Here is a 14207-nt window from a genome sequence, read left to right as displayed (position 1 = left end):
GTGTCTGAAATCCTGAAATGTAAAGATACACAACTGGGCACGGAAGTTAGGATCGTAAAGCTATTGTATTCCTCATTAACATTTATGGATTCAAGAGCTGGACAGTGAGAAAAGCAGAAAAAAGGAAGATAAATTCTGTGGACAGCTAAAAAGACAAGCAAATGGGTCCTAAGTTGAGGTACTTTGGCCACATTGTGAGAAGGTACGACTCATTGGAAAGGACAATAATGGTAGGAAAGGTGGAGGGATGTAGGAGAGAAAGACCACTTGCTAGATGGATGAACTCTATTAAGGAGGTCATGGGTATGAATTTGCAGGACCTAGGCAGAGCAGTGGAGGAGAGGGAGTCTTGGAGATGTCGGGATCAGCTTGAGGGTAGTTAATAACAGCAGCAACGAGGTCTGGTATTAAGGCAGAAATCTTGCTTCTAGAAGGATAATGATCCTGAACACACAGCCAGAGTAACACTGGAGAGGTTTAAAAATAAGAACCTGAATGTCTTAAGGATGTCCCAGTGAAAGATTATCCCTAAATATGATAAGAGAATCTGTGTCTAGACTTGAAAGTTTCTTTCACCAGTGGTCCCCATCCAATCTGACAGAGCTTGGAGCAATTTTGTAAAGAAGAATGAACAAAAGTGACAGTATACAGATGCATAAAGCTGATAGAGGCTTGCCCAAAAATGCAGCTGTAAAGGCTACCCAACGTGCTTTTACAAAGTAATGTCTCAGGTGTGTGTGTCAGTATTTTGTCACCCAACAAGTGACAGTTTATTTCTGTTCACTTAACTTTTGTGCCATGATAAAAGTACTTTGTACCTCTACAATGCTGAGTATTTTGTGTCATCAAGTGGTAACAATGACAATTAAATTTCAGTTCTATGCTTTGATACAATGCAGTCTTGAAAAGTTAAAGTCAACTACACACACTTTTCTGTATAGGAAATTTGGTGGATAATTTTAGAAAACAAAACAATCTTAAATTTAAATGTCATGCTTTGACAGAGGAATAGTGATGGTACTGCTGTATTGAAGATCTAGAGGTATACAAACAATATAAAATCTGGTTTATATTCAGTGTAATCAAGAAGATTATCAAGTAACCAACAATATGGAATCACCTCATACTGTTTAGTTCAGCAATATGTCATTTCTTTCTAAAACAGTAATACATTTCTCCCTTCTCCACAGTGATAGCATGTTAGAGCTTAGTGTTATGCCAAAAGACGAAGACATTCTTCAGCTGGTAAGTTTTATTTCTGAAATGGACTAAAGTACCACCCCTCCAAAAGACATTGTATACAGGGAAAAGAATTGAATTATGCTACTATAGTTGTTGTCATTTCTATTTCATTGTTTTAAGTTGATTGTTACTTTGGTCTGTAATACTGAGGATGAAAAAAGAAGTAAATATGGAATGGAAGAAAGGATCAGAAACTCTCCATGGATGTGCTTCTGAACATAAAACACAAGGAATTAGTGTGTTGTTGGTTGTAAATGAATTATAGACTGAATTGAATTGAAATAGACACACATTCTGTTAAAAAAGTTAAAATATCTGTGATAATATTACAAAAAAATAGATGTCTAGGCTAGTTCTCAAGTAAGAAGTTAATTCTGTTTAAAAAATTACATTGAGAGAATCTGTTCAGGTTTCTGAGAATATTGAAAAGGCTTCAGAAGTATTTTTTGTTCATCTCCTGGCAGGTGCTCAATATCTGGATCATAATACTTCCGTTGCCCTGCCCGGGTGCACCTAGATGTTGCATAAAATGCTTTCACAGGAATTTTTATACAAGCAAAGGACAGTTATTATTATTTTATTATTATTATTCTTTATTTATATAGCGCTGTAGATTTGCACTGCGCTGTACTTAAAAGCAATAAATATAAAAGAGTAAACCTGCCTATGGCGTACAATCTAAGAAATGATAGGATAATACAAATAAAACACATAGCAATACAGGAAATGGTTCAATAAAACAGGCAACAAAAGGAACATCAGATAGCAAGTGACAATCACGCAATGTCTGGGAATGCTCTGAACAGGATGGTCTTCAACTCTGTTTTGAAGCTGGTTAAAGAAGTGATGGCCCTTGCTCGCGAGGGAAGAAGGTTCCAGGAGTGAGGGGCAGGAAGTGAAAAGGGGTGAATCCTAGATGGGGCAGAGGAAATCCTGGGCTGGGACAGCTGACTTTGACTACCAGAATGGAGGGCCCTAGTGGTAAGGTGAGGATAAAGAAGGGCTGATAAATAAGGGGGGGGCAGCCCATGGAGGGCTTTAAACGTCACCAGCAGGAGCTTGTACTGAATATGAAAAGGGAGGGGGGAGCCAGTGAAGGGATACCAACAAAGGAGAGATGTGGTCAGAGCGGTGGGCAGATGTGATAATGCGCGCAGCTGAATGCTGGACAGAAATTAAAGGACGGAGGTGAGAAAGAGGAAGCCTAGCCAAGCGGATGTTACAGTAATCAAGTCGTGAGACCACTAGGGCATGGACCAGAATCATAGCAGTAGAGGCGGAGAGATATGGTCGGATTTTGGCAATGTTGTATAAAAAGAATCTACAAGCCTTGGCTGTGGTCTAGTTCTGAGGGATACACAACAGAGAAGAATCAAAGATAAAACCAAGACTGTGGGCTTGCTGGACTGGTTGAATAGAAATGTTGTCCACAGAGACAGAAAAGGAGTGTTGAAGGGTGGACTTAGGGGGAAAGACAAGAAGCTCCGTCTTGGACATGTTGAGCTTCAAATGCTGATGGCGCATCCACTGCGAGACAGCTGTGAGACATGACGAAACTTGCTGTTCAAGCCTTGGAGAAAGGTCAGGGGTGGAAAGATACAACTGGTGTCATCGGCATACAGATGGTAGGAAAAATCAAAAGAGCTAATGAGTGTACCTAAGCACAGTGTGTAGAGAGAAAACAGAAGGGGACCCAGAACAGAGCCCTGGGGAACTCCAACAGATAAGGGAACAGAGGATGAAGTCTGACTACCTGTGACCACTGCAAAAGATCTGTCTGACAAATAAGATCTAAACCAGTCGAGAACAGAGTCTGAGAACCCAAGGTCAGAGAGCATATCAACTAGAAGGCTGTGATCAACGGTGTCAAAGGATGCAGACAAATCAAGAAGGATGAGAACAGAGTAAAGGCCATTAGCCTTGGCCCGTAAAAGGTCATTCGATATCTTAGTGAGAGCTGTCTCTGTAGAATGCCTTGGGCGGAAACCAGACTGAAAGGGATCAAGAATGGAGTTGGCTTCAAGAAACTCAAGACAGCAAGAATAAACAACCCGTTCCAAAACTTTAGAAAGAAATGGAAGAAGAGAAATCAGACGATAGCTAGACAAAGAGGAGGGGTCAAGAGAAGGTTTTTTTCAGAATTGGGGAAATGAGAGCATGTTTAAAGTCCGAAGGGAAGGAGCCTGTAGAGAGAGAGAGAGATTGAAGATATGGAGAAGTGAGGGCAAAAGAGAGGGAGCTATGGAAATTAGAAGACGAGTAGGAATTGGATCAAGAGAACAAGTTGCAGGTTTGGAAGAGTTCAGAAGTGTAGAGAGTTCATCCAGAGAAGTAGGAGGAAACACAGAAAATTTTTTAGGCGAGGGCGATAGAAGATTATGAGCAGAAGAAGAATCGGGAGGGACTATCTGAGAGCGAATGGTGGTAATCTTTGAGATGAAGTTATTAGCGAAGTCATTGGGGGAGAATGATGAAGAGACAGGAGGAGAAGGAGGTTTAAGCAAAGTGTTGAAGGTGGAGAACAGACGCTGCGGGCGCCTCTCATTGGCGGAGATCAATGATTTGTAATAAGTTTGTTTTGCTATAGACAGGGCATGTGAGAAAGAGGAAAGAACAAATTTGTAATGAATAAAGTCAGCCCACTGTTTGGACTTTCTCCAAAGACGTTCAGCTGCTCTAGAGCAGGATCGGAGAAACTTAATGAGGGGGTAAGCCAGGGCTGAGGCCTAGTCCTAGAGGAAGAAGTGCATACAGAGACAGGGGCAAAGCGGTCAAGAGTTGAGGAAAGAGTGGAGTTAAATAAAGACATTGCTGAGTCAGCAGAATCCCCAAGATTTAGGGAAGAAAGAGAAGACTCCAGGGTCTGACCAAGATGGTTAGAGTCAACAGATTGAAGATCACAAAAATAGCATTGAACAGTATGGTGAGGAGGTGGAGTATAAGAGCAAAGGAGATTAAATGATGGTCAGATAGTGGAAAGTCAAGTGCCAGGTAGTCAGAAATGGCGCAGTTTGCAGCAAGAACTAGGTCAAGACAGTGACCAAGAGAATGAGTTGAAGAGTTGGAATGTGGTTGGAGGCCAAAAGAAGCTAGGAGAGAGTTGAAGCGAGACGTTGTAGGATTATTGGAATCGTCAGTGTGGATATTAAAGTCACCTAGGATCAAAGTGAGGACTGAATCTGAAAGAAAGAATGTCAGCCATGATTCGACGTCTGAGAGGAACTGGGTAGCAGAACCAGGAAGGCGATAGATAACTGCAACCCGGAGCTGTAGAGGAAAAAAGAGTCTAATAGAATGAAACTCAAAAGAAGAGAAATGATAGCTGGGGGGGAAGGTAGAACTTGGAACTGGCAGGAGTTAGATAGCAAGATACAAAGATACCAAGACAGTTGGCACAGTCTCAATAAGGAACATGGTTATTCAAACTTATTTTCATTCATCAGAATCCATTATAGGTAGTGCTATGTAGAGATACCGCTTGTTTTATAACGTGGTGGCTCAAGTGGTTAAGACACTGATTCTGTTGAATGCAAGATCAGGAGGTTGGCAGTTCAACGCCCAGGTGTCGTGTGATGGAATGAGTTCCCATTACTAGTCCCAGCTTTTGCCAGCCTAGTAGTTCAAAAGTATGCAAATGCAAGTAGATAAATAGGTACTACTTTGGTGGGAAGGTAAACCGCGTTCTGTGCAGTCATGCTGGCCACATGACCCACAGAGTAGTTTTTGACAATGCTGGCTCTTTGGCTTAGTAACGGAAATGAGCACTGCTCCTACAGTTGGACACAATTTGACAACTTTGTCAAAGGGGAATACCTTTACCTTTATCTTGCCTCTTAACTTTATTACATGTTTACAGTAAGGCAGGAGCTAAAGCAGTACCATTCACATGCCCTCACTAGCAACATTTACCTATTAAGAGTAAGAGTGACTTGTTGTACCAACTCTGCTTCATATTCTCCCTGGAGTAACATAGTTCAGAATATTAGTTCTGCCTGTATTTGAAATCAAATGGCTTTGGTTAATCCAAAGTGTACATTTATGGGATGATCTCATCACTATAAAAAGCTTTGATATCTCCACTTTTAGTTTACACAGAAGATTCCCAGTACTGAAGAGAACAAAACAGCATCTGCTTATATAAAATTTCTGTGCACATTAGAGCTTCTTTATGTCTACTGCAACTAGTCTGATAGGTTAATGAAATATCACTTTCATATGCTATTTATTCAGAAAGGACTGGTGTATCGAAAGGTGCCATGTAACTGTTTGACTGTTCCTCCCCATAACATCATCCATCTTCCTCTGCCCCTTTCCCAGGGATATCAGTGATAGAGTGCAGCAAATCTGCTTGTAGGCTGGTACAAGAGAGGATACCTTACATCACCAACATTCTCTATGTAAAGATCTCTGTACAAGCATCACTGGCTGTGATACTGGCATCAGAGGTCAAGTGGTGTGTCTTTGTTGACCATTTCAGAGTATGAGCCACCTTCGTGCAAGTGTTATATGGAAAAGGTATTTCTTAGGCATCTGAGGGAGAGAATGGAAGTTACTTTCACCATCTTGTTAAGCCAAGTGGTGGCATCATAAAAAGTAACACTTTAGCCCAAACAATTAGAGCTTGATTAAATTGTATGCAAGGAACTATGCATTATGGTAGTAGGGCTAACACAGTCATTACTCAATGGTGTTTTGTAAGAGAAGAGAGAATATAGGGCAGAAAGTGTTTGTTTGATAGATTTAATGAAGCAGTGCTCCCTCCATAAACACTTACAGCACAACAATTGTTCTGACAAACCATATGAAATATTTTATACAAATTCAACACTTTAAAATGATTAATGTTGCAAGAATTTTTCTTAATAAACTGGTCATTTTGCAAGTATTTAGCTTCATGAAATCCAGGCTGAGCAGGTGAAATAACTACATGCCTATAAAGAGACGTCTACAGACTTCTACAATTATTATTGTAAACTTCTATTATTAACACATTCTTATAAGTGAAATATTGCATTGCTTACTCTTGGCAATTCAAGATTTTTCTCCTCTGAAGAAAACTAAATTGAAATACAGGGAGCATAATACATTGCTATAATAAATCAAGTTTGGGGGCACTAGTCTGATATCTTGTATTTTGGCTTGTTTTAAAGCATTTGCAGCTCCATTATACCACCTTTCTGTGAAATGCTAGCAAAAAAAAAAAAAAAAAAAAAAAAAAGGGGGGGGGTGCTGTTAATAATTTGCTGAGGTTCCTGCTGTATATCTTTACATGTTTGGGAGCATGGATTTTCCTTTACTCACTTTAAATATTTAATAATAAAATAAATAAAATATTTAATTGTATCCCTCCTCTCCCATTTTAGTTATATTTTAGTTATTCCTGCCAAATAAAGTGTGAATTGGTCCTCAAATCCATATTCTGCAGGAATTAAAGGGATGATGTAGTTCTTCGCAACAAGTGCAGAATGGTTTTTGTTTTAAAAAATACATTGCATTACTAAGGCGTATCTTATGATCCAAGCAGGAGAGACTCTTTCTCGTATGTTGGGATAAGATGTCCTGCTCCTATTTGTACCATATTCCTTTTAAACTACATTGATGTATTTTCAGAAATAGGCAGAGAGAAGGTGAATATGATATATACAAAAATATTTAATTTTACGAAGTAAAGATATCATTTGCATATAAGAAAGTATCACTGTTTGTAAATAATGTATTCAGAATTTTTAAATTTACAGTAAAAAAAGCCCTCTGCTTCTTCGATTTGATATCTAAATTTGGATTGCAAAAGAATTATTTACTTTTTTTCACATTGTGGGCTAGATTGAAAGAATGAATGAAAGAAAGAGAGTAAAACGCGAGCACCAACAGTACAGTCCGCCCTCCTTATCAACAGCCTTACTATCTCCGGATTTAACCATCTGTGGATGGCAAGCCCCCATTTCAATTAATGGTGGCGTGTGCATGTGACTGTGCTAGTGCCACAGGGGTCTGTTCTGGGCCCAGTGCTATTCATCATCTTTATCAATGACTTGGAGGACAAAATTGGGGGCATACTTATCAAATTTGCAGATGACACCAAATTAGGGGGAGTAGCTAATACTCCAGAGGACAGGATCAAAATTCAAAATGACCTGAATAGACTAGAAAGCTGGGCCAAAGCTAACAAGATGAAATTCAACATGGAGAAATGTAAGGTACTGCACTTAGGGCAGAAAAATAAAATGCACAGATATAGGATCGGGGACACCTGGCTGAATGAAACTACATGTGAAAGGGATCTGGGAGTCCAAGTAGACCACAAGTTGAACATGAGTCAACAGTGCGATGCGGCAGCTAACAATGCCAATGCGATGTTAGGTTGCATCAATAAAAGTATAGTGTCTAGATCAAGGGAAGTAATAGTGCCACTCTATTCTGCTTTGGTCAGGCCTCACCTGAAATACTGTGTCCAGTTCTGGGCACCACAATTCAAAAAGGATGTTGAGAAACTGGAGCGTGTCCAAAGGAGGGCAACTAAAATGGTGTAGGGTCTGAAAACCATATCCTGTGAGGAACGCTTTAGGGAGCTGGGTATGTTTAGCCTGGAGAAGAGAAGGTTAGGAGGTGATATGATAGCCCTGTTTAAATATTTGAAGGGATGTCATACTGATGAGGGTGCAAGCTTGTTTTCTGCTGCTCCAGAGACTAGGACCCGGAGCAGTGGATGCAAGCTCCAGGAAAAGAGATTCCACCTCAACATTAGGAGGAACTTCCTGACAGTAAGGGCTGTTCGACAGTGGAACACACTCCCTCGGAGTGTAGTGGAGTCTCCTTCCTTAGAGGTCTTTAAACAGAGGCTAGATGGCCATCTGTTGGGGATGCTTTGATTTAGATTTCCTGCATGGCAGGGGGTTGGACTGTATGGCCCTTTCAGTCTCTTCCAACTCTACAATTCTATGATTTTATGTGTGCTGTGCCACCATTAATTTTAATGGGAGTTGAGCATGCACAGATTTCAGTATCCATGGGGGTGGGGGTGGGGGTGGTGCCCAGAACGGATCTCCTATGAATACGGAGATTCAACTGTACAAAAAAACGTGATCTATATTTGAGATGAAATATGAAGTAGTCTTACAAACATTTTGCATAACTGGCTATTCAAGATAATAGTGTCCTGGAGATATGCAGATTTGGGTGGCTGGATGGGGAATGAGGTCTAAAAAGTCTGTTGCTTGAGCTTCATCAGCAAATCCAAAAAGAAGAGATTTCCCTCCCTAAGCAGCACCTGCATTCCCTGCAACAAGATGTTCTCTCCCCCTGGCCAGTCTTCCCCATCACCTAAAACTGTGTGATTGAGGATTCTGGAACCCTCCACAGTAGATTTGAGGCCATGTTGGATTAGGAGTGGGGCTGCACAGAGGGGATGGCCACCTCCTCAGATGTCTTGATAGCATTATTAGATGCATGGAATTAATGCCTTATTCCTAAATGACATTTCCAGTATGCAGTGATACTAGCATGGCCTCCTGTGGCAACATTGATGGGCTTGTGAAGTTGTCTACTCTAAATCTTACTTTAAATTTTAATCAGATCATTGGCATTTCTCTCAGGAGGCAGGCTTCTTTTCCTGTGAGAGGCAATCAAGATTTTTTTTTGCTAGGCCATGTATGATAAGGCCTTACTGAATCTATAAAGGAGAGTTTACTAGCACATCACAGTAGCTCCAACCTTGTTCTTTTTTCAGTGGGTGGTTACACAAGAAACTCATAAACCTACTTCTCAGAGGGCCTGAAACAAAGTTTTGAAGTACTGAAATTTCCTATCAACATCCAAGTGAAAAATACAAAAGCAAGCAAAGATATCTAAATCAGAACTGGCTTCTAGACCACTTCTAGTTCCTCTGCTCCTTTCCTGTGTTGGTGAATGGGAGAAATTTGAGAATTACTTTTAGGAGAGGCAAAATAGCTTTTGGGGATAGCCCCTTTCGGCATCGGATCAGGGCCGCGTTTCCTTTTTGAGCCCCAGAAAGGGCACCATAGCCTTTTCTGTGCCCCATTTTTTTTACTTCTATGATTTGCTGGTACAGCATGACTCCTCCCCATATTCACAGAGGATACATTCCTGTACTTTGTGCAGATATGCAAAACCATGGATATTAGTGAACTAACCCCCCCCTCCCGCTTTCCAGACTTGGCAAGCTCTCTGTACGGCCCTCTCCATCCTGACCAGTCATGGGATGAGGATGGTAGGCTGCCCCTCACTTTGAGCAGGAACCAGCAGCATCTGTCTTGGCCATGCCCTTCTTGCCAGCCCTTCTGGTTCATTCTTGGCTGAAAGAGTCAAGGGGGCAGAGTGTTATGAAACCATGCTCCTCTCAGTGATGGGCACAGCAGTCTCACATGTGAGAACAAAAGGAAAGTGGGCCAGGCATGGCTGAGGCTGACTAGCTGCTGTGCAAAGTCGGGGTTGACAGCGAGGGGGCAGCCCATATCTTCCTCTTCCTGCCACTGTTGAGAATGGAGAGAGGTACATGACAAGCTCCCCAAGCCTTACAAGGAGGGAGGGAGGTAAGGAATGAAGGAAGGTCGGCCGTTTGGTTGCTTCTCCCTTTGGTCACATTGGAAACAGTGACTGAGTGTCCGGCCAGCTGGCTAGGCTTTTTGTTTTTGCTCCTAAGAGTGCAGTGTTTGCCACCATGAGGGGTGCATGGCTTTGTGCAGCTGGGCCCCACACCTCTCTCATCCAAGAAACGTGAACTAGAGGTGGTGGCGGAGGAGGCAGCGGTGAGCTGAGTGCATCCAACAGAGATGCTCCTGGTTGGCTGGCTGCTGTGCAGAGCCGGGGCCAACAGCAAGGATGCTGTCCCCTATGTCTTCCTTGTCCCATGGCAGACAAGGATGGAGAGGGGCATGTGGGTGGAGGGAGGGAGAGCTGGGTAGTAGTGCTACTTCCCTCCTTGCTTTGTAACAAAAAGGTGAAGAAGGGAGTTGGCTGGCAGTAGCAGCCATAGATCTTAGGTGAACCTGCATGCAGATATGGAGATTGTTCTGTGTTACTTTCAGAAGGCTGATCCTAGACAAGTGGCTGTTATTTATCAGATGTATTTTTTGTATAGGCTTTTGGCCTTTTGTGGATACTCCAAGGAGAGATTCTCACTAAAGTATTTGCTGCTTGTCTGCACTGTGCATTTCATTTGCATCATGAAGCAGGTGTGCATAATTGGAGCAGTACATTAGCTGAATGGGCTACATATGCACAGCCTGGCAGCTTCAGATGTAGGGTGTATCTCTTTGGCCTGGGGGTGCTTAATGAACATGTTTTTTCCAGTTTTGAAAAAATATTAGCCAATAGGCAGAGAGAGAGAGATTGCAAGAGTGTGTCTGTTTCTAGATAAATTCATGGGTGAGGGATAATTTGTGAAAGGGTCAAAACTTCAGAGCAGATGGTATCCTGATAAGGCAATCCAAAGGTTTGCTTTAGCTTAGCTACTCCTCAGTCCAATGGAAAAGAAAATAATTGCTTTTGTTGTCCACTATCATGAAGAATCCGATCTTACTTGACACTGTATATAATACTTAACAGTTAATTCTCAACCCTCACACCTGCCCAATTAATTATTTTCGTTGTGAACCTTCAAAGCTAGGGACATTCCTTTGTTGTTGTTCTTTTAAAATCTAGAATACAAAAGCCCCATTCCAGTTGATGTGTGTGTACAGCTCTCTGATTGCCTGAAGGTTGATGGTAGGGAAAGTAAATTAGACTGTATGATAGTGTTCATAGGAAAATGTGGACAGGTTTAGATCTTTAGTTTATACATTCAGTGGATTGTTTTCATATGCAGTGGGGTACATTTATTTACCAATGAAATCTAAGCATCACATGAGCATGGAGGGTCCAGACACAACCAACTTCGTTTGAATGGATGTGACAACTTGAGAAACAATAATGCAATGTATAGTTATTATTCTGTATACCAGGAATAGGGAGAGTACAGCTAGTGGACCTCATGGAGCTTTCAAGACCTTTAGGAGCCCTCCAGCCCTCGATAGTACACTAAAATTTTTGCCATTTTAAAATAAAAAATAAAAAGGGCCCCATTCTCTAAGAGAGCATGGTGTGCAATTTTGCCACATTTTTGTACCCCCTGGGCTGTATCAATACCACAAGAGACCTTTTTTCCCCATCTAGAACATTAATCAGAAGTTGACTTTCAGTTAAAGGCCTTTGCTCAGTCTGAAGAAGCCAAGAAAAGTCCAAGGATACTGCAGAATTAATTCCTATTTGCCACTACGGATCAGGAGGAGCTTTTAAATTATTATTTTAAGGTTAAAGAAAAATCAGAGGATCCACTAGGACCTTGGCAGATGCCCCTCCAAGATCAGATAGTAGGCTAGTTCACCTCTCCTAACCCGTGGCATTTGCCTACCTCTGCTGTACATGTTATGCAGCCTATAAGATTTCATGTTAAAAATATTATGCAAATTTAAATTTGTAACTTGAAGATTTCTTGCATATATTATATTTCTTGCATATATTATATTTTAATGGTGGCAGATGGCCACACTTACATACTATATATACTCATGTATAAGTCTAGAAATTTAGGTCAAAAATTGTCCCCAAAAAACTGAGTCGACTTATCCATGGGTCAGTGTAAGTACTGTACCTTAACTCTTTAAAAGAAGAAACCATCCCCTGGTGAAAATTAAAATCAGGTTAAAATGTGTATCATTAAACACACACACTCACACACCAGCACAACAATTAGCAGTATGCTGTGCATTGTGTAAGAGGTGCCTTATATAATGAATCCTCAAATGCCTTTCAGGATAGAAAAGACTTTGTTTGTCTGCAAAAAGAAAGTAGGGAGGGTCTCTGTCTAACTTCTCTGGGAGGGGTATTCCCGAGCCTAGGAGCAGCTACTGAGAAGGCCTTCTCCCATGTTTCCACCAGATGAACTTGTGAGGGAGGAGGAAAGGAGAGATAGGCTCCCCTCAGAGCATGGGCTGGTTTGTAAGGGAGAATATGGTCCTTCAAATAACCTGGACTTGAGTCTACTTTAAAAGGTCATAACCAGTTGCCTGCAGATGGTATATTCATATGGCATCTTTTGATAATTTTCAACATTTTATACTTTTTGTTAATGTATAGCAGGCTTGTTTTCTCTCATTTGTAATTATAGTCATTTCTGCATTTTTCAGACAGGTTTCATTTTTTTCTAAGTGTCTTGCAAACCTTGTGAATAGTACATAAGCCTAAATTAAACCTAGGAGGCAGTATTGACATATTCCAGGGAGAGAGTCAATATGTTATTTCCTTAGAATATACCACAGTTTGCTTTTTAATATGCTTATCTCGGTGTGTGCCTCCTTTCTCATCTCCTCCTCCTAATCTGGAAAGTACACAAATGCAAAGCCCCCATTTTCTGACATGTGAGACTATGTAAAAATGAGACAGTTGTATAGTGCCCACCTTGCAATTGAAGCACAGCCTGTTCCTGATTTGTCACTGAAGAAACAGAGAAGATATATAAAAAAAGAAAATGATCACATGGGGAGACTGCTTTTCTCTGAAGATTATTCTGAAATCATCTTGTAATGTCAGATGTAGAGTATGAAAGCAGCTGCAGTCAGCTGACAGCTTGTGGCTCTGTTCCGATGCATGTGGGGAAGGGGTGCATGGATTTTAAATGCATAATGAAACCCTTGTTTCGTCATCTGGAAGCAGGGATGGTAGCAGCTCAGGGGAGATGAAAGGCTGTTATGTTGCTCTAGTAGAAGGGATGCCTTGTAGCACAACCAGAGGGCTCCGTTTGTAGCAGGAAAGATGCACTGAACGAACATAGCACAACTGTATTTTGTTTTTCTGGAAGGCTAGGAAATAAAGGCAAGAAGCAGGTAAAATCCGAAGACAGACATGCTCAGAAGGAGGCTGAAGTTATTGTTTATGCTTCACTGCCCTTTACCTCTCTTGGTACCTTCCAGAGAAATCGGTGTACATGTATTTTTAGCTTGCTGTGAATCCAGCATCAATATGACAACATAATTCTATCTTTACATCCATAAGCAGCTTTTACTGTGTTTTCCTGTTTTCTGCCAGCTGCAGTTTTCAAAGGATGTTACAGCCCTGGTAAGAAACAAACTGTAGCCATTTCTCCAATTCTGTAAGGCATGTGTTTCTTGGTAGATCTGCAAGAAGCTGGACTGTTAAAGCCTGCAAGTTGCTGAAAGCAAGCTAGAGCTGCTGGTTAGCTGAATTTTGGTCATAATATTGATCTTGTTATCTGTTTAATGTGTGCCTGTGTTTTGTTAGTTACTTGGTTTATTTCTTTCCAGTTTTGCTTTAATTTTTTATTTGCAAATAACTAATGCTCGCAGTAATATTTATTGCAGCCATATATTTTTAGTGCCTCGCCCTCCTCATCTTCAGTACTTTGCTCTCAGTGTAATGCATTTGGGCTTTTACAATCCATCTAATGCTAAGGCAGGGCATGTTATTTGTCTGAATGGAGCATGTTATGTTTTGAGCAGGAAATGCTGTAATATGATACCACACCTAAGCTGTGTTTTTTTAAAAAAAAATGAAAGATTTCTGCATTGGCAAGCTGTATGTTCTCAGCTTTTTGAATTTCATATTACAACTAAAGGAAGTTATGGGAAAGTATAAAAGAAAGATGTTTACTGTGTTCCAGACAGACCTTGCAAATATGCTGTTATTCATGGTCAAATAAGTGCCTTGGTGCTGTAAAGAAGCATTCAGTTTTTAAAGCACATCTTTTGCTTTGGAATAACATTGTTAAAAAACAGCATAAGATGGAAATTTTAAAGCAGACAAGTAATACATTGCTTATGACAGTCTGTGTTCCAGTCTAATTAAGTATCTATAAATAGCTGCCCAGCCATGTATGTTGATGCTATCTTTTGGTTTAAAAAACTGCACTAATGTCAGTATTATGGAATTTATGGAATAAGTAATATGTGAGA

General features: G+C 40.8%; 1 protein-coding gene across 5 annotated transcripts in view; it reads left to right on the top strand.

Annotated features, from left to right (window-relative positions):
• Nucleotides 1-14207, top strand: part of ARHGAP21 (Rho GTPase activating protein 21) — a 132758-nt gene that overhangs the window by 83044 nt on the left and 35507 nt on the right. For 4 of the 5 annotated variants that reach the window (XM_089533382.1, XM_089533381.1, XM_089533379.1 and 1 more), the window contains 2 exons: nt 1191-1245; nt 13324-13353. In XM_089533382.1, the coding sequence (XP_089389508.1) occupies nt 1191-1245; nt 13324-13353 (85 nt within the window). The remainder of the gene's footprint in view (nt 1-1190; nt 1246-13323; nt 13354-14207) is intronic. The other variant, XM_089533380.1, reaches the window with a different exon arrangement.

This window comes from Sceloporus occidentalis, unplaced genomic scaffold (genome assembly GCF_023333645.1).
Source record: "Sceloporus occidentalis isolate IW3139 unplaced genomic scaffold, rSceOcc1.0.p SCAF_7, whole genome shotgun sequence".
NCBI lineage: Eukaryota > Metazoa > Chordata > Lepidosauria > Squamata > Phrynosomatidae > Sceloporus > Sceloporus occidentalis.
This window is presented reverse-complemented; position numbering and strand designations above follow the sequence as displayed.